The 21,473-nt window shown below is 40.9% G+C and overlaps 1 protein-coding gene across 2 annotated transcripts in view; it reads left to right on the forward strand.

The window, feature by feature from the left end:
- Window positions 1–2,069: 2,069 nt before the first annotated feature.
- The window catches only part of VCL (vinculin), a 100,851-nt gene continuing 81,447 nt past the window's right edge, over window positions 2,070–21,473 (forward strand). The window contains exon 1 of one of the 2 annotated variants that reach the window (XM_069460745.1): window positions 2,070–2,331. In XM_069460745.1, coding sequence (XP_069316846.1) covers window positions 2,164–2,331 — 168 coding nt within the window. In that variant the 5' untranslated portion in view covers window positions 2,070–2,163. The remainder of the gene's footprint in view (window positions 2,332–21,473) is intronic. The other variant, XM_069460746.1, reaches the window with a different exon arrangement.

The following is a 21,473-nucleotide window of genomic DNA, read 5'->3' on the forward strand; positions in this document are numbered from 1 at the left end:
ATGGTGCTGGGGATTATGCAGAGTGTGTACATCAGGGGTGGGAAATCTTGGGGGACATCTTAGAATTCTGTCTAGCACCATAGGTAAGATTTAGACTAGAATAGTGAGCTTTCTAGGAGGGAACAAAATGTAGACAAAAATCTCAAAAGTGAAAATCCACCAGGGATTTTTGGAGACTGAATATTTCTATTTGTGACTGCTCTACTAGTGACTTTCTTTTACTGAGAGTCTCCTGGGCACTTTATATAATCCATTCACCAATCTTACATCAGCTTTATGAAGGTGGTATTATCCTACTTTTATAAAGAAAGAAATTCAGGCAGAGAGAAGAAAAGCCACTTGCGAGAGTTATATCGCCATTGAGTTGTAAAGCTGGGGTTGTGGCTTGAGCTCTGGATGACTCTGAGTTTGTGCTTTTGCTTTTTAACCTCCTGTCTGTGGCTCTGGGTGGTGAGCAGGTGGCAGTAAGGTTGTTCTGGACCTGGATTGTGGAGGGCAGTGGCACATGTGTTAGAACAGGTGCCAAGAAAGATTTTAGAGGGTGTGAGTGAATGTGAGGACGAGGGGGATATGAATGTGGATGGAGGGGAGCATGTGGGCTGGATGTACAATGTGGTATTTTTGGGAGGTTAATATGGCCAGTCAGGAGTAGCCTGGTTCCAAATTGAAGGCAGGGATGATACGTTGCATGTAAAAGACTATTCCATGATCAAGCCTCTGCATCTTGGTGCCAATTTGCAGGAAATACATACGACAGAAGAACATGTTAAACTGTTCTATCAGCAAAGTGGGGACAGAGTGGGGATTTCAGAAAAAACATCGTGTATAGTTCTATCACCCAATATTAATACTATTAACCCGAAGCAATGGGCAGAAAAAACAGCTTTGGTAGCTGTGGTAGTACTAGACAAAAGTTTTCATTTGATTTGAGGATCTTTTGCTTGGAGGCATTAACGAAAGTGTTTTGCCTCAGAATGGCGAAGCTTGGGCAAAAGAGGATTTGAGGTGAGGAAGATATTCGGAAGATATCTTATGCAAAGCATGCTGTGAGGGAATTGAGTAATTTGGTATTACTTATCAAAATGTAAAATGTACATACTTTTGCATTTTCGTTTCACTTGGAGGCATCTGTCCTAGGTAAATACAGATGCGCACAACAGACAGGCAAGTATGATTCATGCAGAATTGTTTTTTAATAGTGAAAACAAGAACCCAACCTAAGTCCATTACTAGAAAGTTGGTTATATAGTTTTATTTTATGCAATGGAATACCATATAGTCATTAAAAAGGATGAGATAGACCCATAGTTACCAACAGTGAAAGATAACCAGGGAATTTTCCTTAAGGGAAAAAAACTTCTAGTTCCAGGAAAATGTTTAATCTCATTAATTTAGAAAATATATATGTACAAGTAAATGCATAGACAAAGGTCTAGAAGGCTACACATCAAACTTAACAGTGAGTATCTCCAAGGAGGGCGGGTAGTGGGTGGAGCCTGTGTGTAAATGAATGGGAAGCTCATGTTTCTCCGTGCACTTCTGCTGTTTAACTCTTACCAGAAAATGTTTTCAAGTGTCGCTGAGAGGAAATGGAAGAGTATTTTGAACGTTCAGTGTGAAGGGAAAAGTTGAGGAGGGGGCGAGGGCGACCGGTGGCCCCCAGGTCTCCTCAGACTCTAGCGCCGCCTGAGGTGAGGAGACTCCGCCCCGCTGAGGTGATTCTGCAGAGGGGCGGAGCTCTGCAGAGACGAGGCGGGAGGTGGTCTTGGGGGCGGGGCCAGCCGACTCCAGCCGCACGCTCCGCTCCCACCATGCCCTTATAAGGAGCGCCCGCGTTAGGGCTCGGGAATCCAGTTGCAATCCCTGCGGCGGAGCCCCAATCCCAGGCCCCTCCCTTGGGAATGGGGGCGGGGCGGGGTTTGGCGGCGCGGTGGCTGAGGCGGAGCATCTCGAAGTGGAACCAATAGGAGTGGCAGCCCAGGTCTGAGCGGCGCTGCCATTGGACGCGGCGACGCGAGGGGGCGGGGTCTCCGTGAGGTTGGTTACGCCGAGGGAAGCCCCGACTCTGTAGTCGCTGCTCGGAGTCTGTCCCTCCGCGGGTTCCCGGCCCCGCCGATCTCAGTTCTCTGTAGCCTGCGGTTCGCCGCCCCGCTCGCCGCCGCGATGCCGGTGTTTCATACGCGCACGATCGAGAGCATCCTGGAGCCGGTGGCACAGCAGATCTCGCACCTGGTGATCATGCACGAGGAGGGCGAGGTGGACGGCAAAGCCATCCCTGACCTAACCGCGCCCGTGGCCGCCGTGCAGGCGGCCGTCAGCAACCTCGTTCGGGTGAGCGCGCTGGGCCTGGGGCGGGAGCGGGGGCGGAGAGGTCCCCGGTGTCCCAGCCCACCTCGCGACTCCCCTTCGCGGGCTCCCTGGCTGTGGCTTTGCGCGTGGACTCTAGAGCCAGACACCGTGGGTTCGAATGCCGATTCCCCCGCTCTGTGACCTTGAGCAAGTCCCTGAGCCTCTCCGGGCCTCAGTTTCCTCATCTATAGAATGGGGGCAATCATAATAAAGCCTGCCTTGTGGGTTTGTTATTAAGATTCCGCGGGGCATTATTTGCGAAGTGCCTAGCGCAGCGTATGGCCCGTAGTAGGCGCCCAATAAACGATAGGGTGTCTGGTGGTCGCATCCCCTCAGCAGGCTGTCGTCCCCAACGTTGTCTACCTTGCTCTCAGCTCCTTTTTAGGCCTCCCCAGTCTGGCCTATGTTTGTGGGGTGGGGGCGGATTCTCCTACTGATTCCCTGCCTTTCCTTCCGGAGATTCTCATTTGAGCCACGTCGTCTTCCTTTCTAATACTTCTCACCCTGAAACCTGCCGCATCCACCCCTCTCCCCAGCGCTCCCTGTGTCCGGCCCCTTTTTTCTACTTGTCTTACTGGCCACACGTCTCTCTGTCGCCTCTTGCTCCCCTCCTGGGCTCGCACCTCTGCGCACACCTCTGGCACTCTCCCACACGTTGTGTAGTAATTCATGACCACGAGCCCCGTTTTTCCTTTCGCCTAATCCTGCTGCCTTGCATGTTATTCCGCGCTGTGGAGATTTCCACCTGGCTTTACCTGCTGTCAAACGGCTTCCTCCCACTGGGGCCTTTCCAGACTCGAGGGCCCTCCTCTTCGGCCCCTCCTCCTGGCAGGAAGCAAGATGGAGCTCCGGGAGAGGCCTGTGGAATCTGGGATCCGCGGCCCCGCCAGAGAGAAGGCTGGGTCGTCCCCTTCCCAATCCACAACTTTCCTGGCGGTTGAGTGGCTCTGCAGACCCCTGTAACCCACAGCTGTGACTAATAACTGAGGCGATTCCTGGAGGAGGTGGAGCCCACTTCTGAAATGGGGAAAGGGGTGCTGAGATCAGACTCCTAACGCTCCCCTGGCTAATGTCAGACTTTTCTTTCCCACCCTGGGTGGGTGACTCAGACTGTTCCTGCCTGTGAGGAACAACTTTGCAAAAAGTTCTTACTGCTCCCCCACCGAGCTGTGTAAATAGCGTGTGTCTCCGTAGTTGGAGCTTGGGAGGCAACTGTGGCTCAGAGTGGGGCTTGCGTTATTAATACTTATCTGATTAGAGCGCTTTACTGCACTTAGAGGCACTTTAGCAGCTGAAAGTCTTCCTCAGTCTTCAGGGGCCCCTGGACTGCCTTACGCAGTTCAGGAGACTGGTAGCTAGGGTGACACCGCTGACCAGATTCCTGGTCTGTCTTCTGTACAGATTCAGTAAGAGTCTATTCAGTAAGAATACTGTATTCATTCAAAATGTCTAGTTCTACATTGTTCTTGTTCTTTGTATAAGTAATTTTAATCTAACACTCCAGAGTACATTCTTATGTAGTGTTGTCTAACATGGCTGCATTCCAGGCCTCCATTTTTCACCAAATAGGAAACAATGTAAAGAGACAAGGTAACAGTGTCCCTCCATGTAGTACTTCAGGAAATGAAATCTCAAAACCACATGTTGCACTTGGAACAGAGCTAGTGTAGTCTAGGGGTTGATATCTGGTTAGGCTATTTAGAGAAAAGTTATTTATGGGCTTCCATGCCATGAATGAATAAGCACTGAATGTCTGCTGTATAGAGAGCATTGTAATAAATCAGTGGTTCTCAGCTTGGAGTGTGCATGACAATGATCAGAAGGACTTTTTAAATATAAAGATGTCCAGCTCCCACCTCAGCCTTATTGAGCTCTTCAGGGGTAAGGTCATGGCCTTTACATTTTTAAGAAGCTCCATAGGTGATTGTGATATACACCCTTAGGAAACACTGTAACGGATACTGTGAGATAAATACAAAAGGCTAGTCATAAGCTGAAAAAAATTACATAGAGTTACAAATTTCCCAACACAAACAAAAGAAAGGACTTAAGATTGGTAGTAGATATGAGTTGGCAGAGAGAAAGTAGGGAGGAGTGTGCTGATAAATAGTCAACCATGAACAAAGGTTCTTGTAAGTCACTTCCAGGTTACAGCAAGTAGATTGTCTTGTTACAGTTCAGGAGGCAAGTTGGGGAGAAATTGGAGATAAAGTTGGTGTATGACATAGGGGCAGTTTAGCAAAAGGCCTTATCTGTAAGATGAACAAAGAGAGTAGGAGGGGGAGGATGAGAATGGTGTGTGAGGAAGACTATGGGTTGTGTTCTGGGGAGGCCAGAGGACCTACTCAGTGCTTCAATTTCTCAGTACCAATTGTGGCCCTTAAATGTTTGGATCCTGTACGTGCCTCAAGATAGTATCTGGAGAACAGACCTTGTTTGATATTTGTTTATATGTTCCCTGCCTCAACATTGGCACACAAATGGCTTGATAAATTTTGTTGAAGGAAAGAAGGGACCATGGGAAGGGAGATAAATTAGGAGACTTTTAAAATTGGTTGGTGATGAAGAATGTGGCCTGGATTTTGGGTATGGCAGGGAAAACAGAGAAGGAATTAATCAGAAATGTATTAGAAGCCGGGCATGGTGCTGCATGCCTGTATTGTCAGCTACTTTAGAGGCTGAGGCAGGAGGATTGCTTGAGATCAGAATGTTCTGCGCTGCACTCCAGCCTGGGCAACATGAGAACCTGTCTCAAGAAATAAGAAAAAAAAAAAAAAAAAGAAAGAAAGAAAAAATATCTATTTTAGGAGAAGAAATAGTAGAACTTGATAATTAAACTCTGAATTTGCTAGGAAAAATGTGATATTGCTATTAATATAAAATAATAAAACTGATTTTTTAAAAATTTCAAAGTATTATGGGGGTACAAATGTTTTTGGTTACATGAATTACTTTTGTAATACTCAAGTCAGGGTTAAAGTGTGCCCGTCACTCAGATGGTGTTCACTGTACCCATTAGGTAGAGGTTTTTGCCCATCTCCTCCTTTCCCCTCCCCCAAAACTGATTTTTGAACAAATATTCTGGAATTAAATTCTCAATTGTTGTGCATAGTCATTCACTTATCAAACAGGTATTTATTGAGACCCCTTCAAATGTCAAAGCAATAAGAATGGTACTGGGCAGAATAAGTGTGATACTGGATTGAAAGTCCTAAATTACACTCAGGAAGTTCTATGGAAGTTCAGAAGGATCAGATTACTTTTTTTTTTTGAGACAGTCTCACTCTGTTGCCCAGACTAGAGTGCCGTGGCGTCCGCCTAGCTCACAGCAACCTCAAACTCCTAGGCTCAAGCGATCCTCCTGCCTCAGCCTCCCGGGTAGCTGGGACTGCAGGCATGTGTCACCATGCCCGGCTAATTTTTTCTATATATATATTTTTAGTTGTCCATATAATTTCTTTCTATTTTTAGTAGAGATGGGTCTCACTCTTGCTCAGGCTGGTCTCGAACTCCTGAGCTCAAACGATCCGCCTGCCTCAGCCTCCCAGAGTGCTAGGATTACAGGCATGAGCCACCGTGCCTGGCCAGGATGAGATTACTTTTGATGGGAGAATTAGGGAAGGCTTCGTGGAGGATGTAAGATTAGAGCTGGGCTTTAAGGGCAGGTGAGATTTGAACATTTAAAGATGTGGTAAGAAATGTGTTATCACAAGTGGAAGAAACTACCCAAGCAAAGGCACCGAATTTTCTAGAATTTAACTGAGGGTGTCATTAAAGTAACTACTTTTACAGGGGCGGGGTTCATTTGTGTTTGTAATTTCATGTATATTTGTTAAGCAAAGTAGTCTGATCACCATATATACATAGCTTATCACAACCGAGTCATCACTTTTACTCCACATTTAGTGAGACGGTAGTATTGGAATATTTATTTACATGGCTTTTTTTATTTTTTATTTTTATTCAGGATCCTAAAAAAGATAATTTTTGTAATAGCTTTGTTTTTTTTTTTTTTTTTTTTTTGAGACAGAGTCTCACTCTGTTGCCCAGGCTAGAGTGAGTGCCGTGGCGTCAGCCTAGCTCACAGCAACCTCAAACTCCTGAGCTCAAGCGATCCTCCTGTCTCAGCCTCCCGAGTAGCTGGGACTACAGGCATGCACCACCATGCCCGGCTAATTTTTTCTATATATATTTTTAGCTGTCCATATAATTCTTTCTATTTTTAGTAGAGATGGGGTCTCGCTCTTGCTCAGGCTGGTCTCGAACTCCTGAGCTCAAACGATCCGCCCACCTCGGCCTCCCAGAGTGCTAGGATTACAGGCGTGAGCCACCGCGCCCGGCCATGTAATAGCTTTGTTGAAACATGATTTCACATACTATACAATTCACCTGTTTTAAGTATATAATTCAGTGTTTTTTGGTACATTGACAGAGTTATACAACTATTACTGCTCTCTAATTTTAGGACACTTTTGACCCCTTAAAAAGAAACCCCTTACCCATTAGTAGTCATTCATTTTCTTCCCCTGCCCTCAGTCCTTGGCAACCACCAGTCTACATTCTATCTTTGTGGATTTGCCTGTTCTGGACATTTCATGTAAATGGCATCATATAATATGTGGTCTTTTGTGCCTGGCTTCTTTCACTTAACATAATGTTTTCGAGATTCATCCATTATATAGCATGCATCAGAACTGCATTCCTTTTTATTGCTGAATAACATTCCATTGCATGGAATAAGGCCATTTTCAACACAGAGAGCAAGTCCAATGCAATAATAAAATGAGGGAGAGGAGGTAGGAAAAGGAAGGGTGGGAAAGGAAAAGTAGAGGAGGGTACAAGAAGTTCTAAGAGGATGGGATTCAGTAAACAGTGTGAAAAAGTCAGAAGTCTTAGACTGCCTATTTTTTAGCATGGTATATAAATTTTTCTTTTTTTCCTCATTTAAGTGGCCCATAGAAATCTGTCAGTCTTTGATATGACCGTAACAGTCATGCCAGTTTTATTAATGGGCTGTCAGATACTTTGCCTTCTCCAATGCATATGAGGGCATGTGTTGTAACTAGTCCTTGGGCTCTTGAAATATTTATCTTGGGAGTTTTTGTGGCCTTGACTTTTATGGGCTTCATCCATATATCATACGCTCTTGGGACGAGCTCTGGGACAAATAGTAGCATTGTCTTCACTTTAAACTGATAGATGGGAAAGGCCACTCTACTCTTAAAAAGAGATCAGCAATTAATTAATTTTGTCACTTATAATTATCAATATTAACATCTGAAAATATTTTTGCTTTAATTTCTTTTGGTTGGTGTTGGACATTATTGCAGTTAAAATAAATAACAGTGTTAGGGTGGGTGATTGTTTTTCTTAATACTTTTATGTATTTTCCAATTTTTAAAATTAATATGTAATTTCTATACTAAGGAAAAAAAATAAGTAAATAATAAAGACAATTTGGCCAGGTGTGGTGGCTCACGCCTGTAATCCTAGCACGCTGGGAGGTTGAGCTAGGAGGATTGCTTGAGCTCAGGAGTTCAAGACCAGCCTGAGCAAGAGTGAGACCCTGTCTCTACTAAAATAGAAAAATTATCTGGGCATTGTGGCACATGCCTATAGCCCCAGCTACTTGAGAGGCTGAGACAGGAGGATTGCTTGAGCCCAAGAGTTTGAGGTCGCAGTGAGCTCTGATGACACCACTGCACTCTATCTGGGGTGACAGCGAGACTCTGTTTCAAAACAAAACAAAAACATTTGTATAATCCTTTACAGCTTATAAAATGCTTTCATATTTATAATGTTATAGCAACCCCATGGGTGCGTATTACTGTGATCCCCATTTTACAGATGTGAGGACACTGTAGTTTAGAGAAATTAAGTAACTGCCCATAGAGGCACTGCTAGTTAGCCTGGACTCAAACTCTGTTTCTGTTATTCCAGATCCTCTGTTTTCTTTCACTCCGCTATTCCACATCCACTTAGAGCAAAGTTGTTAAGTATCAGTGGAGGTTTTCCACCTAGAATCAGAAACAACAAGAATGCTGTTAGTCAAAGAGTTTCCATTTGTCCTGGTCCTGGCAACAGTATCTGTTTAGAGCCTGGCTTTGGCATAACTAGCATGAAGGGGCTGTGTGAGAAGAATGATGTGACAGCAGGCTTCTGTTTCATAGCCACGCTCAATTTCATAGCATTTACTTTTTTGAGAAGTAGGGGTAGATACAGATCGGCACAAAAGTATTTATGTCTGCAGAACAGATAAAGGCTTTTTATAGTGTATATGACTGCTTAGTTTGAAGCTTATTAGGACTAAATAGTATTTAAAGTAAATTTATAGATTCTTTGGGGAATCATCAATTTTCATTTGAAAAACTTTGTCCCCAGATCAAAAGAGATAGAGACTAAGACAGATGTGAAATGTATTCAATAATATTTAATATTTACTCATGTGACCGAGAAAGCAGATTTTTGGAGATTGTAGAGTTGTCCCTTGGTAACCTTGGGGGATTGGTTCCAGGACTCCCTTCAGATACCAAAATCTGTGGATGCTCGAGTCCCATCAGTGGTCCCCAAACTTTTTGGCACCGGGGATCAGTTTCATGGAAGACAATTTTTCCATAGACCCCGGGGGCAAGGAGGGGTGGTTTTGGGATGATTCAAGTACATTGCATTCATTGTGTACTTTATTTCTATTACTATGACATTATAATACATAATGAAATAATTATACAACTCATCATAATGCAGAATCAAATGCTGCTGCTGATCTGACAGGAGACAGAGCTCAGGCAGTGATGCGATGGGGAGTGGCTGTAAACACAGATGAAGCTTTGCTCACGTGCTGTGTGACCCGGTTCCTAATAGGCCATGGACTGGTACCAGTCCTCGGGTGCAGGGATTGGAGACCACAGCCTTATATAAGACTTCATGTTAACAGGTCACAGCCAAAACTTTAATGTACATAATTAATAAAAATATGGTATAAAATTACCTTCAGGCTATGTATATAAGGTCTATATGAAACATAAATGAATTTTGTGTTTGGACTTGGGTCCCATCCCTAAGATAGCTCATCATGTATATGCAAATATTCTAAAATGTGAAAAAAATCCAAAATCTGAAAACACTTCCAACCCAAGCATTTCAGACAAGGGATACTCAACCTGTATTTAATGTAATTACTGGTCATTTGTATAGTTATAAAATGCTTATGTTATATATATATCACAACTGAGAGGGTCATCATTTTAAAAGCCTGCAGACAACTTCCTGGTCTTTCCTTGCACCCTTAGGAAGTGGGTAGGATGGGAACGTCCTCAGGATGCACAGCCTGCAGTCCAGCGTAGCATGTATGCGCTCTGTAGTTACACTCATCAGATTTGCTCAGGGTTTGTCTTCTCCACTAGATTGTAGGTTCCTCAGTGGCATGGTCCTGGAGGTATGCAATATAAATTTTTAAGTTAAATGAACATGGGCTTGGCATTCATTTTGTTTGTTTTTTGGAGACAGCAAGGTCTTGCTGTGCTGCTTGGGCTAGAGTACGGTGGTGTCATCATAGCTCACTGCAACCTTAACCTCTTAAACTCAAGCGATCCTCCTGCCTTGGTCTCTCAAGTAGCCTGGACTATAGGAGTATACCACCACGCCTGGCTAATTTTAAGTTTTTTATGGAGACGGGGGTCTTGCTGTTGCCTAGGCTGGTCTTGAACTCCTGGCCTCCCAAAGTGCTAGGATTATAGGCTTGAGCCACCATGCCTGGCTTCATTTTTTTATGTATAAAATATAGTAATAAGAATTATTGTGCAAGTAATATTTCCTGTCCCTAGCTTTCAAACATTTGGCATAGCCAAATTTGAACAGTCTCATCAAATTTATAATGTGCTTTGACCGAAACAAATAGAATATATACTAAGAGGGAGGAATGAATGGCTAACTGCCCATTGTTTGAGATAACAAAAGTGTTCAGGCTATTTTGAGTTGTGGTTTCTCAGTTTCAGAGTCATTTCAACTATGCAGGCCACTTACTAAATTCATAACTTGAGAATATGTTGCCTCCTATCTGAAAGTGGCGTTGGGATTTTGCATTCTCTTCTTGGGAGTGTCTTTTTAAAATTTAATGATTTAGACCAGATGTTGATATATTATTTGGAGCCCTGCTGGTTACAGTGTAGTCTCATACTATGAGTCATGAATTCCTCATTAAAGGATCTTTATTTCCTTGAACCATATGGCAGCAGACAAAGATATCATAAAGTTGATCTGCTGGTTTTTTGCTTTCTGGCTGATTTGGGTCCCACCTTTTTCATTAAAGCTCTGTGCCATTGTTATGATAGTGGGATATATTTTCACATGATTAACCAGCATTAGCGCAGTATCAAAAGAAGTAGCAGTCCTTAATGAGCAAATGTCACAGATTTGCTAGATGGTTTCTCTCTAGAATAATGCTCTGTGCTTAAGACTTTTGATAAAAAATGGTCACTCAATCAATTCTTGTTGCTTTCAGGCAGGTCTGCCCTTAAACCTTCCCCTGTAGACAGGACTAGAAGAAGAAAGCAAAATGCCTTGGCATTGTTAAGCTTTAACAAGCTTCATTGCTATATAGTATAAATCCTTCAGAGTGAGCTTTTAGGAGGAAAGTTCAAGTCTGTAATAAGACTCTGAAATAAGGCTGAGAGCTGTGGCACATGCGTGTAATCCTAGCACTCTGGGAGGCGTTGCTTGAGCTGAGGAGTTGGAGACTAGCCTGAGCAAGAAAGAGCGCGATCCCATCTCTACTAAAATTAGAAAAAATTAACCAGGCTTGGTGTTGCGTGCCTGTAGTCCCAGCTACTCAGGAGGCTGAGGCAGGAGGATCACTTGAGCCCAGGATTTTGAGGTTGCTGTGAGCTATGATGATGTCACTGCACTCTACCCAGGGTGACAGAGTGAGAGTCTGTCTCAAAAAAAAAAAAAAGACTCTGAAACGCCAAGAGAAGAAAGTTGACATATTGAAAGAAGTACTTCCCATTGGAAGCTTTCATCAGTCTTTCTCCTCCTTGTACCCTGAACCAGTAGAATTTTTGCAATATTGGGCTACATAAGTTCAGATAACGTAAGTTGCAAATTATCTAAGTGGCTGCTGCTTTTTATTTTTCAGCCATTTAGTACTTATTCTGTTTCCATTGGGAATGGTTATGGAGAGGAAGATTGTCCTTTTTCTTCTTAACAAGTTATAAAAATTTTATTAGAGAAGGAAGATGAATTAATATATAAATACAGAATTTTGTTCATTTTTATTTTTATCACAATTAAAGCATTTTAATCTTCATATAACACTAAAAATAATACTATTGAACAGTATACTATCAGTAATCCTTTTTTATCATGCTGAGTCTTCATACAGTCTTTGAAAAAATAACAGAATTTTTCTTGTTACAAAAGTATTACATTTTTATTGTTGAAAATTTAGAAGATCTATGTGTAGTCACAATCTTCTCCCAAGTGTTTCTCAGCCTTTACACTATTGGTTTCTCGAGGGCAAAGCTGGGTTGTATTCTTGATATTCTCAGTATTGTGCTTATCATAGTCCCTTGCTCATGGTAGTCCCTTGGTAAGTGTATTGTACTTTGATAGTTGGTGTACTAGGTTATTTCATGATGATGAGGATAGCTCACTATCTCTTGCCTTCATTGGAAGGCATGGTGATTTTCTTTTTCTGCCCTCAAATATTGCTATATACCAAATGCCTATATGGTTGCAAAGAGAGATAAAGATTCATAAATGACATTATATTGTGTTGGTTACATATTTTAGACTTTTAGATTCTAAAAATTCCATGTCACTTCTATCTGAAGTCAGCTTGTTGGCTTGGTATGAGTATTGTGTGTGTGTGTGTGTGTGTGTGTGTGTATGTGTGTGTGTAGAGGATGAGATGTGGTGAATCTTAGAACTAAAAATGTTTTACAAATAGTAAGTTGCAGAAAATAGAGTTTTTGGCCCTTGGAGAATTTCCCACTGATAAAATTTCCAGTTGAAAGACTTTTAAGGGGAAAGTGGCTGAATTTCACAGCAGTTCTTACCACAGCTGGCCATAATCCAAGTCAAAGTCATTCCTTCTTTTGAAATATGCTTAAATTATTCCCACAAGTAAGCTTTCTGTGAAGAAAGAGAAATGACACATTTGTTCTTAGAGTTGAGAGTTGAGGGACCTCCATTATATAGCTTCTCTATATTTCCAGCCATCTCTCTGTCCCCTCCCCATCCCTGGAGAACTGGTTCATCTTTTATCTACCAGGCAGACAACATGTTTTTATTCATGCAATTAAAGTAGGTAAGGATATATGAATTGGCTAGTAAATCTTATATAGAAAAAAATCTAGACCAGCAACACTTAAATTTCTCATTCTACATTTCTTCTCCCCAAATAGCAAAATTATTTGTCAAACTCTACCTATGTGCATTTCTATGGTGTTGTGAACAATACTAGGATACATAAGATATGATCTCTGGCCTCAAGGTGCTTAAAATACAGTTAAAATTAGAATTCTTACAAAAGACTTGTCCACATTCTCTTCACCAGTGAAAATTGTTGCAGAATTTAAATTATTCATCTTAAAGGGTTATATGTTACTACTGTAAACACAGTGGTTTTTATTTTTTGGAGTCATGGAAAAGATGTGAAGTTGTAATGATGTGAGGGGAAAAGTGACAAACACACAATGGGCCAGCAGCAAATAGGAAGGAGTGAGCAGGGGGTGGGCCCAGAGTTAGGACAAGATCTTTGAGCGTTGGCCTCAGCTGCTCTCTGCTTGTGGCACCCCAGGTTCACTGGGTTTTCATGTCCTCCAAAGCACAGTGCTTCTGGTGTGCTTGGTATATACTGTTCCATCTGCCTGAACAGTTCCTCTGTACTTACTTTACTTGGATAATTTCTACTTATCTTCAGTTTCCATATTAAATGTCCATTTTTTAGGGACACTTTCCCTACTTACCTCCAAACTAGGTTAGGTCCCTCTATCATATGCTTTCTATATTTTTTCCTTATTATAATTATCACAATTATAATTAATTATTTGTATGATTAGTAATCGTTTCATATCTTTCTCCCCACCAGAACCCCAGGGGCAAATATTGACTCTGCTGTTTGCCCCTGAATTTCTAGTACTCATTATGATGCTTGGCACATAGTAGGGTCTTGAGAAATATTCCCATACAAATGGGAAGACCATTTGCTGCTTCCCTACCAAAAACTGTTTTTTTTTTTTTTTTGGAGACAGAGTCTCGCTCTGTTGCCTGGGCTGGAGTGCCATGGCGTCCTCCTAGCTCACAGCAACCTCAAACTCTTGGGCTCAAGCAATCCTACTGCCTCAGCCTCCCAAGGAGCTGGGACTACAGGCATGCACCACCATGCCCGGCTAATTTTTTCTATATATTTTTAGCTGGCCAGATAATTTCTTTCTATTTTTAGTAGAGACGGGGGTCTCGCTCTTGCTCAGGCTGGTCTCGAACTCCTGAGCTCAAACGATCCACCCACCTTGGCCTCCCAAGTGCTAGGATTACAGGTGTGAGCCACTCCGGCCGGACCTGTTTTTATTTTGTTTTGAAACAAGGTCTCCCTCTGTTGCCTGGGGGCTAGAGTGGAGTGGCATCATCATAGCTCACTGCAACCTCAAAGTCCTGGGCTCAAGTGATCTTCCTGCCTCAGCTTCCCAAAATCCTAGGATTATAGGCATAAGCTACCATGCTTGACCCAAAAAACTGTTTTAAGCTTCTTTGGAGAAGTATATATTATGCTGTGGTTGAATCTTGGTGAAATTTAACTGCCAATTAGGAAAGTAGCTGTGAATCATTGCTTAACACAGGGCATTGCACGCAATAGGACCGTCCAATTCATTATACCTGGATGAATAAATTCCAGGCAGAGTCCTGGGGTACAGACGGGGATAATCCTGTCTAGCCCAACACAGGATTATGCAGAATATATAAGTATAAATACAAATAAGGCCACATGCAGTGGCTCATGCCTGTAATCCCAGCATTTTGGAATGCCGTGGCAGGAGGATCGTCTGAGGCCTGGAGTTCAAGACCAGCTTGGGCAACATAGCAAGATCCCATCTGTAAAAAAAATACAAATAAAAAAATTAGCCAGGTGTGGTGGTGCACACCTATAGACTTACCTACTTGGGAGGCTGAGGCAGGAGGATTGCTTGAGCCCAGGAGTTTGAGGTTACAGTGAGCTATGATTGTGCCACGTACTACAGCCTAGGTAACAGAGTGAGACTCTGTCTCAAAGAAATAAAATAAAACATGGATTTGGAATTCTCTATTAGTTTTGATCCTTTGCAAATGAACAGAGTAGCTAACTTTGGGAAAATGCATCTAGTATGAGTTAGTATATACCGAAGTCAGACTTTAGATGTAAATACTAAATAAATCAGCATAGAAACACGACAAGAATCTTGGGGGACAGTAGAGTGTAATGGTTAAGAGTTAAACTCCTTAGTTTCAAATCCCACTATTAACACCTTTGAGATAGGTAACATTGAGGAAGTTATTTAATCTCCATTTCTCATGGTCCTCCTCTGTAAAATGAAGCTAAAGATAGAACCTGATTAAACTGCATGGGCTCACTAAAAAAAAACCCAAAACAACAATAAAAATAGTACCTGACTCATAATGTTATTGGAAGGATTAAATGATTTCATTAAAATGTTTAGGACTATTGCTGACACATAGTTAAGAGCTCATTGAGTGTTAGCTATTATCATTAATACATTTTCCTATGATTTTTAAGTCATATTTTAAATGTTAGTCTAATGAAAAGGCAGTGTTGATTTTTTTCTTTAAATGTCTAAGCATAGCTTCTTTTACTCAACAAGGCAAAATGCCAATGAAAGCTTTCAGTAGAATTCCATATGTTGTGGAATATACAGTTTTACCAACTGTGGGGAAAATACCACTCACAGTTTTAGGTGCCTGAACCTTTGATTGCCAGTTTCCCATGATTAAAGATAAATGTCTGAATTTCCAATTTATTATCTCTTTTGTTGGGAGAAATAGTAAGGGGAAAGTGTATTTTTTTTTCTTCTTCTCCAAGTTAGAAGCAAGAATTGGGGCTTAGGCTTTGGGATTTTAGCACAAGCATTCATTGTCCTATTTTCTAAAGAAACAAACAAACAAACAAACAAAAAACCCCCCAAAAACCCCAAACCAAAGGGGTAGCTAGGCCACTCACTAAAATAATAAGATGGACTCAGCTTTCCAGGCAGAGGTGAGAAGTATGATGCATTTGTGATATAGATTTGTCATATTCTAGAACAGCCAATTTAGTTTAACAAATATTTAATTAGTACATTCTATGTCAGATACTGGACCACCTTAATGTTTCTTGCCTGAAAGGAAAGGAGGGATAGAATCACTTTCAGTCATCCTATCAAATATAGGAGTAATTGAGTTGAAAATGAGATTAAGGGGACCTTAACTACTAGTTTGGAAGTTATTCTCATTATTTCTGGCCTTTCAGTGGTTTTCTAGAAGTTTTTTACCATGCATATTTAACTTCAAAGTCTTAGATTAATTCGCATCTTCACTTTTCTCCTGAGTAATAAAAGGATCTTAAAACACTTTTAATTCCATTGTCCCCTATATTCTGTCGTCTAAGATTTCATTTGTGTTGATTTCTTTTCAGCCCACAAATTAGATACTATTGTTGTCTTATATAGTCCCCCCCACCTTTACCCAAATTTACCATTTTCTTTGAGATGCAAGAGAAATGATGAACAAACTTTCCTTCTGGTACATTTCTCTTGTTCCTGAAGTCTATCCTTCACTAATATCTTTAGTGGGGTCTTTGGGCAGTATACACTGTAAGTTTTTATTTGTCTGAAAATATCCTTATATAACCTCTTTTTTGAAAGACATTTTAATTGCCTGTGCTAATCTAGGCAGATAGTAATTTTTTTCAGGACTTTGAAGATACTATGTCAGTATCTTCTGCCATCAAATCAGCCATCTAACTGTTGTTTGCCTGCAGGTGATGTCTTTTCTCTCTGGGTTTAAGATCATTCTTATCTGTCTTGGGATTTTTTTTTTTCTGGGCTATCTGATTTTGAGGATTGATTCTTTTATCATTCCTGGAAAATTCTTGGCCATTGTCTCTTTGAATTTTTGCTTCTTTCATCATTTTACTCTCTCTCTCATTGGAACTCTAATTAGAGATACGTTGGACTTTCTCACTTTATCCTCCATGTCTCTTAACAGTTTATATTTCCCACTTGGTAATTTCTTCAGTTCTTCCAGTTTGCTAATTCTCATGCAGCTGTGTCTAACATGCCATTTAATCCATCCACTGAGTTTTAAATTTAAATGACAGTATTTTTTACTTCTAGAATTACATTTGGATCTTTTTCAAAATCTGCTTCAGTTTTGATAGTCTCTTGTTCTTTAATCAAGCTTTTAAAAAATTTGTTATTTTTTTTTTCTTGGAGTATAGAAACTACATGAGTTTAATACTAGGGTGAGAATAGCAAGGCACTTTTAAAACCTGGTGAAATACCAGGATAATGTTACTGTCTTGAGAATGTAAAAATCCCTCACTCTTTTTTAAAAAAAATTTTTATTGTGGTAAAATATACATAACATAAAATTTATCATCTTAACCATTTTTAAGGGTACTAAGTTCATTTATATTGTTGTGCAACCATTACCACCGCATACCTCCAGAACCTTTTCATTTTCCCCAACTGAAATTCCCCATTTCTCCCTGCCCCAAACCCCTGGCAAGCATTATTCTTTCCATCTCTGTGAATTTGACTACCCTGTGTACCCCATGTAAGTGGAATCATACATTATTTGTCCTTTTGTGATTGGCTTATTTCACTTAGCATAATGTCTTCAGAGTTCATCCATGTTGTAGCATGTGTTAGAATTTCCTTCCTTTTTAAGACTGAATTATATTCCATTATATGTACATACCACATTTTGTTTATCCATTCATCCATTGATGGACATTTGGGTTGCTTCCACCTTTTAGCTACTGTAAATAATGCTGCTATTTCATCATACTTTTAATGCCTTATAAGGTCTGGACTCTGTCCCTGAGGGCTGTAAGCTTCTGATAGACTTGGGCTAGGACTGTGAGCCCAACCTCTGATGTCAGGGAGCAAACATGTAACAGAAGTAGGCCACAGGCCCCTTTGAAGAATATGGCAGGAAGACAGGAAGGAAAGTTCATGCTACCTGGGAGAGGCAGTGTTTGAAGCATGAGGAATGTTGCCAGCCAGAGAAAATGGGAAAGCATTCTGAGCAGTGTGAATGCAAAGATACAAGAGTGAGAATTCGCAGTTAGAGAATGGGGAAGCTTTAGTAGTGAGACTATTAAGGTAGATTGTGCCAGCTTAGGATGGGACTTACATGCCCTGTAAATCAGTTAAAAAAAAGAAAAAAAGAAAACTAACTTCAATTCTCAATAAACAATTCACCTGGGTCAAAGTTTAAAAGGTAAAAGGTATATAGTGGAAAGTATCTCTCTTACTCTTGAACTCCAGCCATCCAGTTTCTCTCCTCATAGGAGACCAATGGACGTAGGAAACCCAATGTCTATGCTTCTAGGATAGTTTGTGCATATTCATGCATGCATATGTATTCCCGTTTTATACAAATGGTGACCTGTTATACTGTCTTGTTTCTTGATTTTTTTCCCCCTTAGCATATTTTGGAGAATATTTCCTATCAGTACATACAGAGCTTTCTCTTCTTTTGACAGTTACATAATAGTCCTTTGATGGTTATAACATTATAATTTATTTAGAATGATACAAATATGTCATTTTATGTGTGTACAAGTACATTTATAGGATAATTTCTAGAAGCAGAGCATACTAAGCATTGAATGTTAGGCAACAGAAGGATTTTAAGCTGAGGCGTAAGATTTGGTAAAATAATCCTGGTAACAACGATTACCAGGTAGAGTGGCGTACCAGTGAGACACTGGAGTTGGAGAACCATTCATCCAAGTAAGAGATAGTGAAAGCTACCTTCAGGAAGGGGGAGGAGTGCAGATATAGAAAGGGGACAGATTCTAGAACAGACTTTATTACTTAATTTATATTTGGATTAATAATATTCTCAATTTTAAAAATGAATAAGTAAAACAAGTGTTTTAAAAATTATTTATTTATCCTCAGGGCAATACTATGTGGTTATTGTTCCCATTTTACAGGTGAGGAAACTAAGCCTCAAAGAATTTGAGTAACTTGTCCAGGGCTAGTAATTGGCAGTGTCAGAGCTTAAGTATTTTAATTATACAAATGAGCTTACTTTGAAATGCAGAGCAGAAAACCTAGAATCCTTATCAAATCTAAAAGATCTCAACAATGATTTTATTGAAGTTGTGTACGAAACAAGTCATGCCCGTACCTTTTTGATCTCATTTGGAAGAAAAAAAAAACCTGAATACAATAGCTAGTAGCATGGATCCACCTCTAGAGATGCTGGAAGAAAAAAGATCAAGTTGAGGCAAGAGCTCAAAGGAAGGTTTGTAAGAGGAGGGCTTGAACTTGGGAATGCCAATGGTTTTTAATCGCTCCAATATGTATTCCAAGCTGGCATGGAACAGATATCTATGCTGATAAGATATTAAGCAAAAAATAATAGGATAATATGGTTTTTTTTTTTTTTTTTTTTTGAGACAGAGTCTCACTCTGTTGCCCAGGCTAGAGTGAGTGCCGTGGCGTCAGCCTAGCTCACAGCAACCTCAAACTCCTGAGCTCAAGCGATCCTCCTGTCTCAGCCTCCCGAGTAGCTGGGACTACAGGCATGCGCCACCATGCCCGGCTAATTTTTTCTATATATATTTTTAGCTGTCCATATAATTTCTTTCTATTTTTAGTAGAGGTGGGGTCTCGCTCTTGCTCAGGCTGGTCTCGAACTCCTGAGCTCAAACGATCCGCCCACCTCGGCCTCCCAGAGTGCTAGGATTACAGGCGTGAGCCACCGCGCCCGGCCAGTAGGATAATATGTTTAGAATGATCCCATTTTGTATTATGCTATATATGAAGAGAATATGCAAAAATATGGTAGAATTGAGTGATGGGATTTCAGGTTGAAAAAGTTTTATTCTTACCATAATTTATGCTTTCTTCCTAACAAAATAAGAAAGATAAGTGCAATATTCCACCTCCCACCCCCATCTATTTGTTGTTATTGTTTGTACTCTTCTAACTGATGGGGATTGACCCTCATCTCTCGGTTGAATGGGCCTAATGCAGATGTCACTCTTTCCATGAAGCTCTCCCCAGGCTGCTTAGTTGAAATTAATCTCTCCCTTTGCTGTGTTCCTGTAAGATTTGACTGGTCCTTAACAGATACTGTCATGAATTAGAACTACTTGTGTTCATGTCTGTTTCACCTCGACTTCCTCTAATCTCCATCCTGCTTCCAAATTTGAGTTCTAGAAGGCATCTAGTACTCCCATAGAGGGAGGATTATTTGCACAGTAGTTACATACTTCAGTGTTGAATTGGTTGCAGTTGCAGCACTGCAGTTTTTTTCAGTCAGAACAAGAAAAGATAGATAAAAATTCTGAGTCATAGTCAGCAGAGTCATTTAAAATTCTGAGGGCAATGATATATTAATGTACACCAGATGAATACTCTTTCCTAATTTGGGAAGTCTCTAGAGTAAAAAGAGCCATAAATAAGCAAACATCATCTGTAAAACTGCCATATCTATTACATCTGTAAAACTAAAACATGATTGCTACATTCTACCTGACATATACCAGAAGACTCTGTCTTTGGACTGGAAGCTCCAACTTGGGCTGTTCTAAAGCTTCTATAAAAAGGCAAATTCCTCAGTTAGTCTTTTGCAGTCATATGCCACAACTGGTGGCACTTGGGAATGAGAATGCAAAAACCATCTATTTCAAATCCCTTGTCTGGAAATTGACCTCTTTTATTTATGCTTGCCAGATAAATAAACCATTTCCTCTTTTTCCAACTAGCGTTCTGTTGATCTTTCCTTGCATATCTTTTTTCTTCTTTTCCTTCCTCAAAGCTACCAGTCTAGATTAGGTAGACTGCTATCTTCTAATCTCTCCTTCCTTTCCATTACTGCCAAGTAGATCTTTCTTAAGTACAGCTCTGATCTCAATACCTCTTGATCAGAAACCTGGTATGCCTCTTCCCATTGTCTTCTAGATTCATCTAAATTCTTTATTCTAGCTTTTTTTTTTTTTTTTTTTGAGACAGGGTCTCGCTTGGTGCCCTTTGTTTCTTGGTAGAATGGACCCAATGCAGATACCACTCTTTCCATGAAGCTCTTCCCAGGCTATTCAGTTCAGATTAATCTCCCTTTGCTGTGTTCCTGTAAGATTTGATCACTGGGCTGGTCCTACCCCACCATGGTGGCCTCCCATGAAATCTGGACCAGCCCAGTGAGACTTAATGCAGTGGCATCATCATAGCTCCCTGCAACCTCCAACTCCTGGGCTCAAGGGATCCTCCTGCCTCAGCCTCCCAAGTAGGTGGAACTATAGGTGCATGCCACCATGCCCGGCTAATTTTTTCTATTTTTGGTAGAGATGGGTTCTCCTTCTTGCTCATGCTGGTCTCCAACTCCTGAGCTCAAGTGATCCTCCTGCCTCACCATCCCAGAGTGCTAGGATTACAGGTATGAGCCACTGAACCCGGCCCTTATTCTAGCTTTTAAGGGCTATAACACCCCTAACCCCTTTCTGATCTTTTTCTCTATGGAAAGCAGGAGTCAGCAAACTACAGCCTGCTTGCCAAATTTGTGCTGCCCAGGAGCTGAGAATAGTGTTTACATTTTTTAATATTTGGAGAAAAATCAAAAGAAAATAGTATTTTGTGACACAAGAAATTAGGCAAAATTAAAATTTCAACATCCATAAATAAAGTTTTATTGGAATATAGCCATGCCTGTTCATTTGCATGTCTTCTATGGCTACTTTTATACTACGTCAACAACGTTGAGAAGTTGTAACAAAGATCATATGACCCACAGAGCCTAAAATATTTACTGTCTGGCCCTTTATTGAACATATTTGCCAAACTATAACCTAGAGTCATAGATTTGTAGAGTTGGCAATATACCTCAGAGATTCTTATTTTAAGAATAAGAAAATATAT

Source organism: Eulemur rufifrons, chromosome 28 (genome assembly GCF_041146395.1).
Source record: "Eulemur rufifrons isolate Redbay chromosome 28, OSU_ERuf_1, whole genome shotgun sequence".
In the NCBI taxonomy this organism is placed as follows: Eukaryota; Metazoa; Chordata; class Mammalia; order Primates; family Lemuridae; genus Eulemur; species Eulemur rufifrons.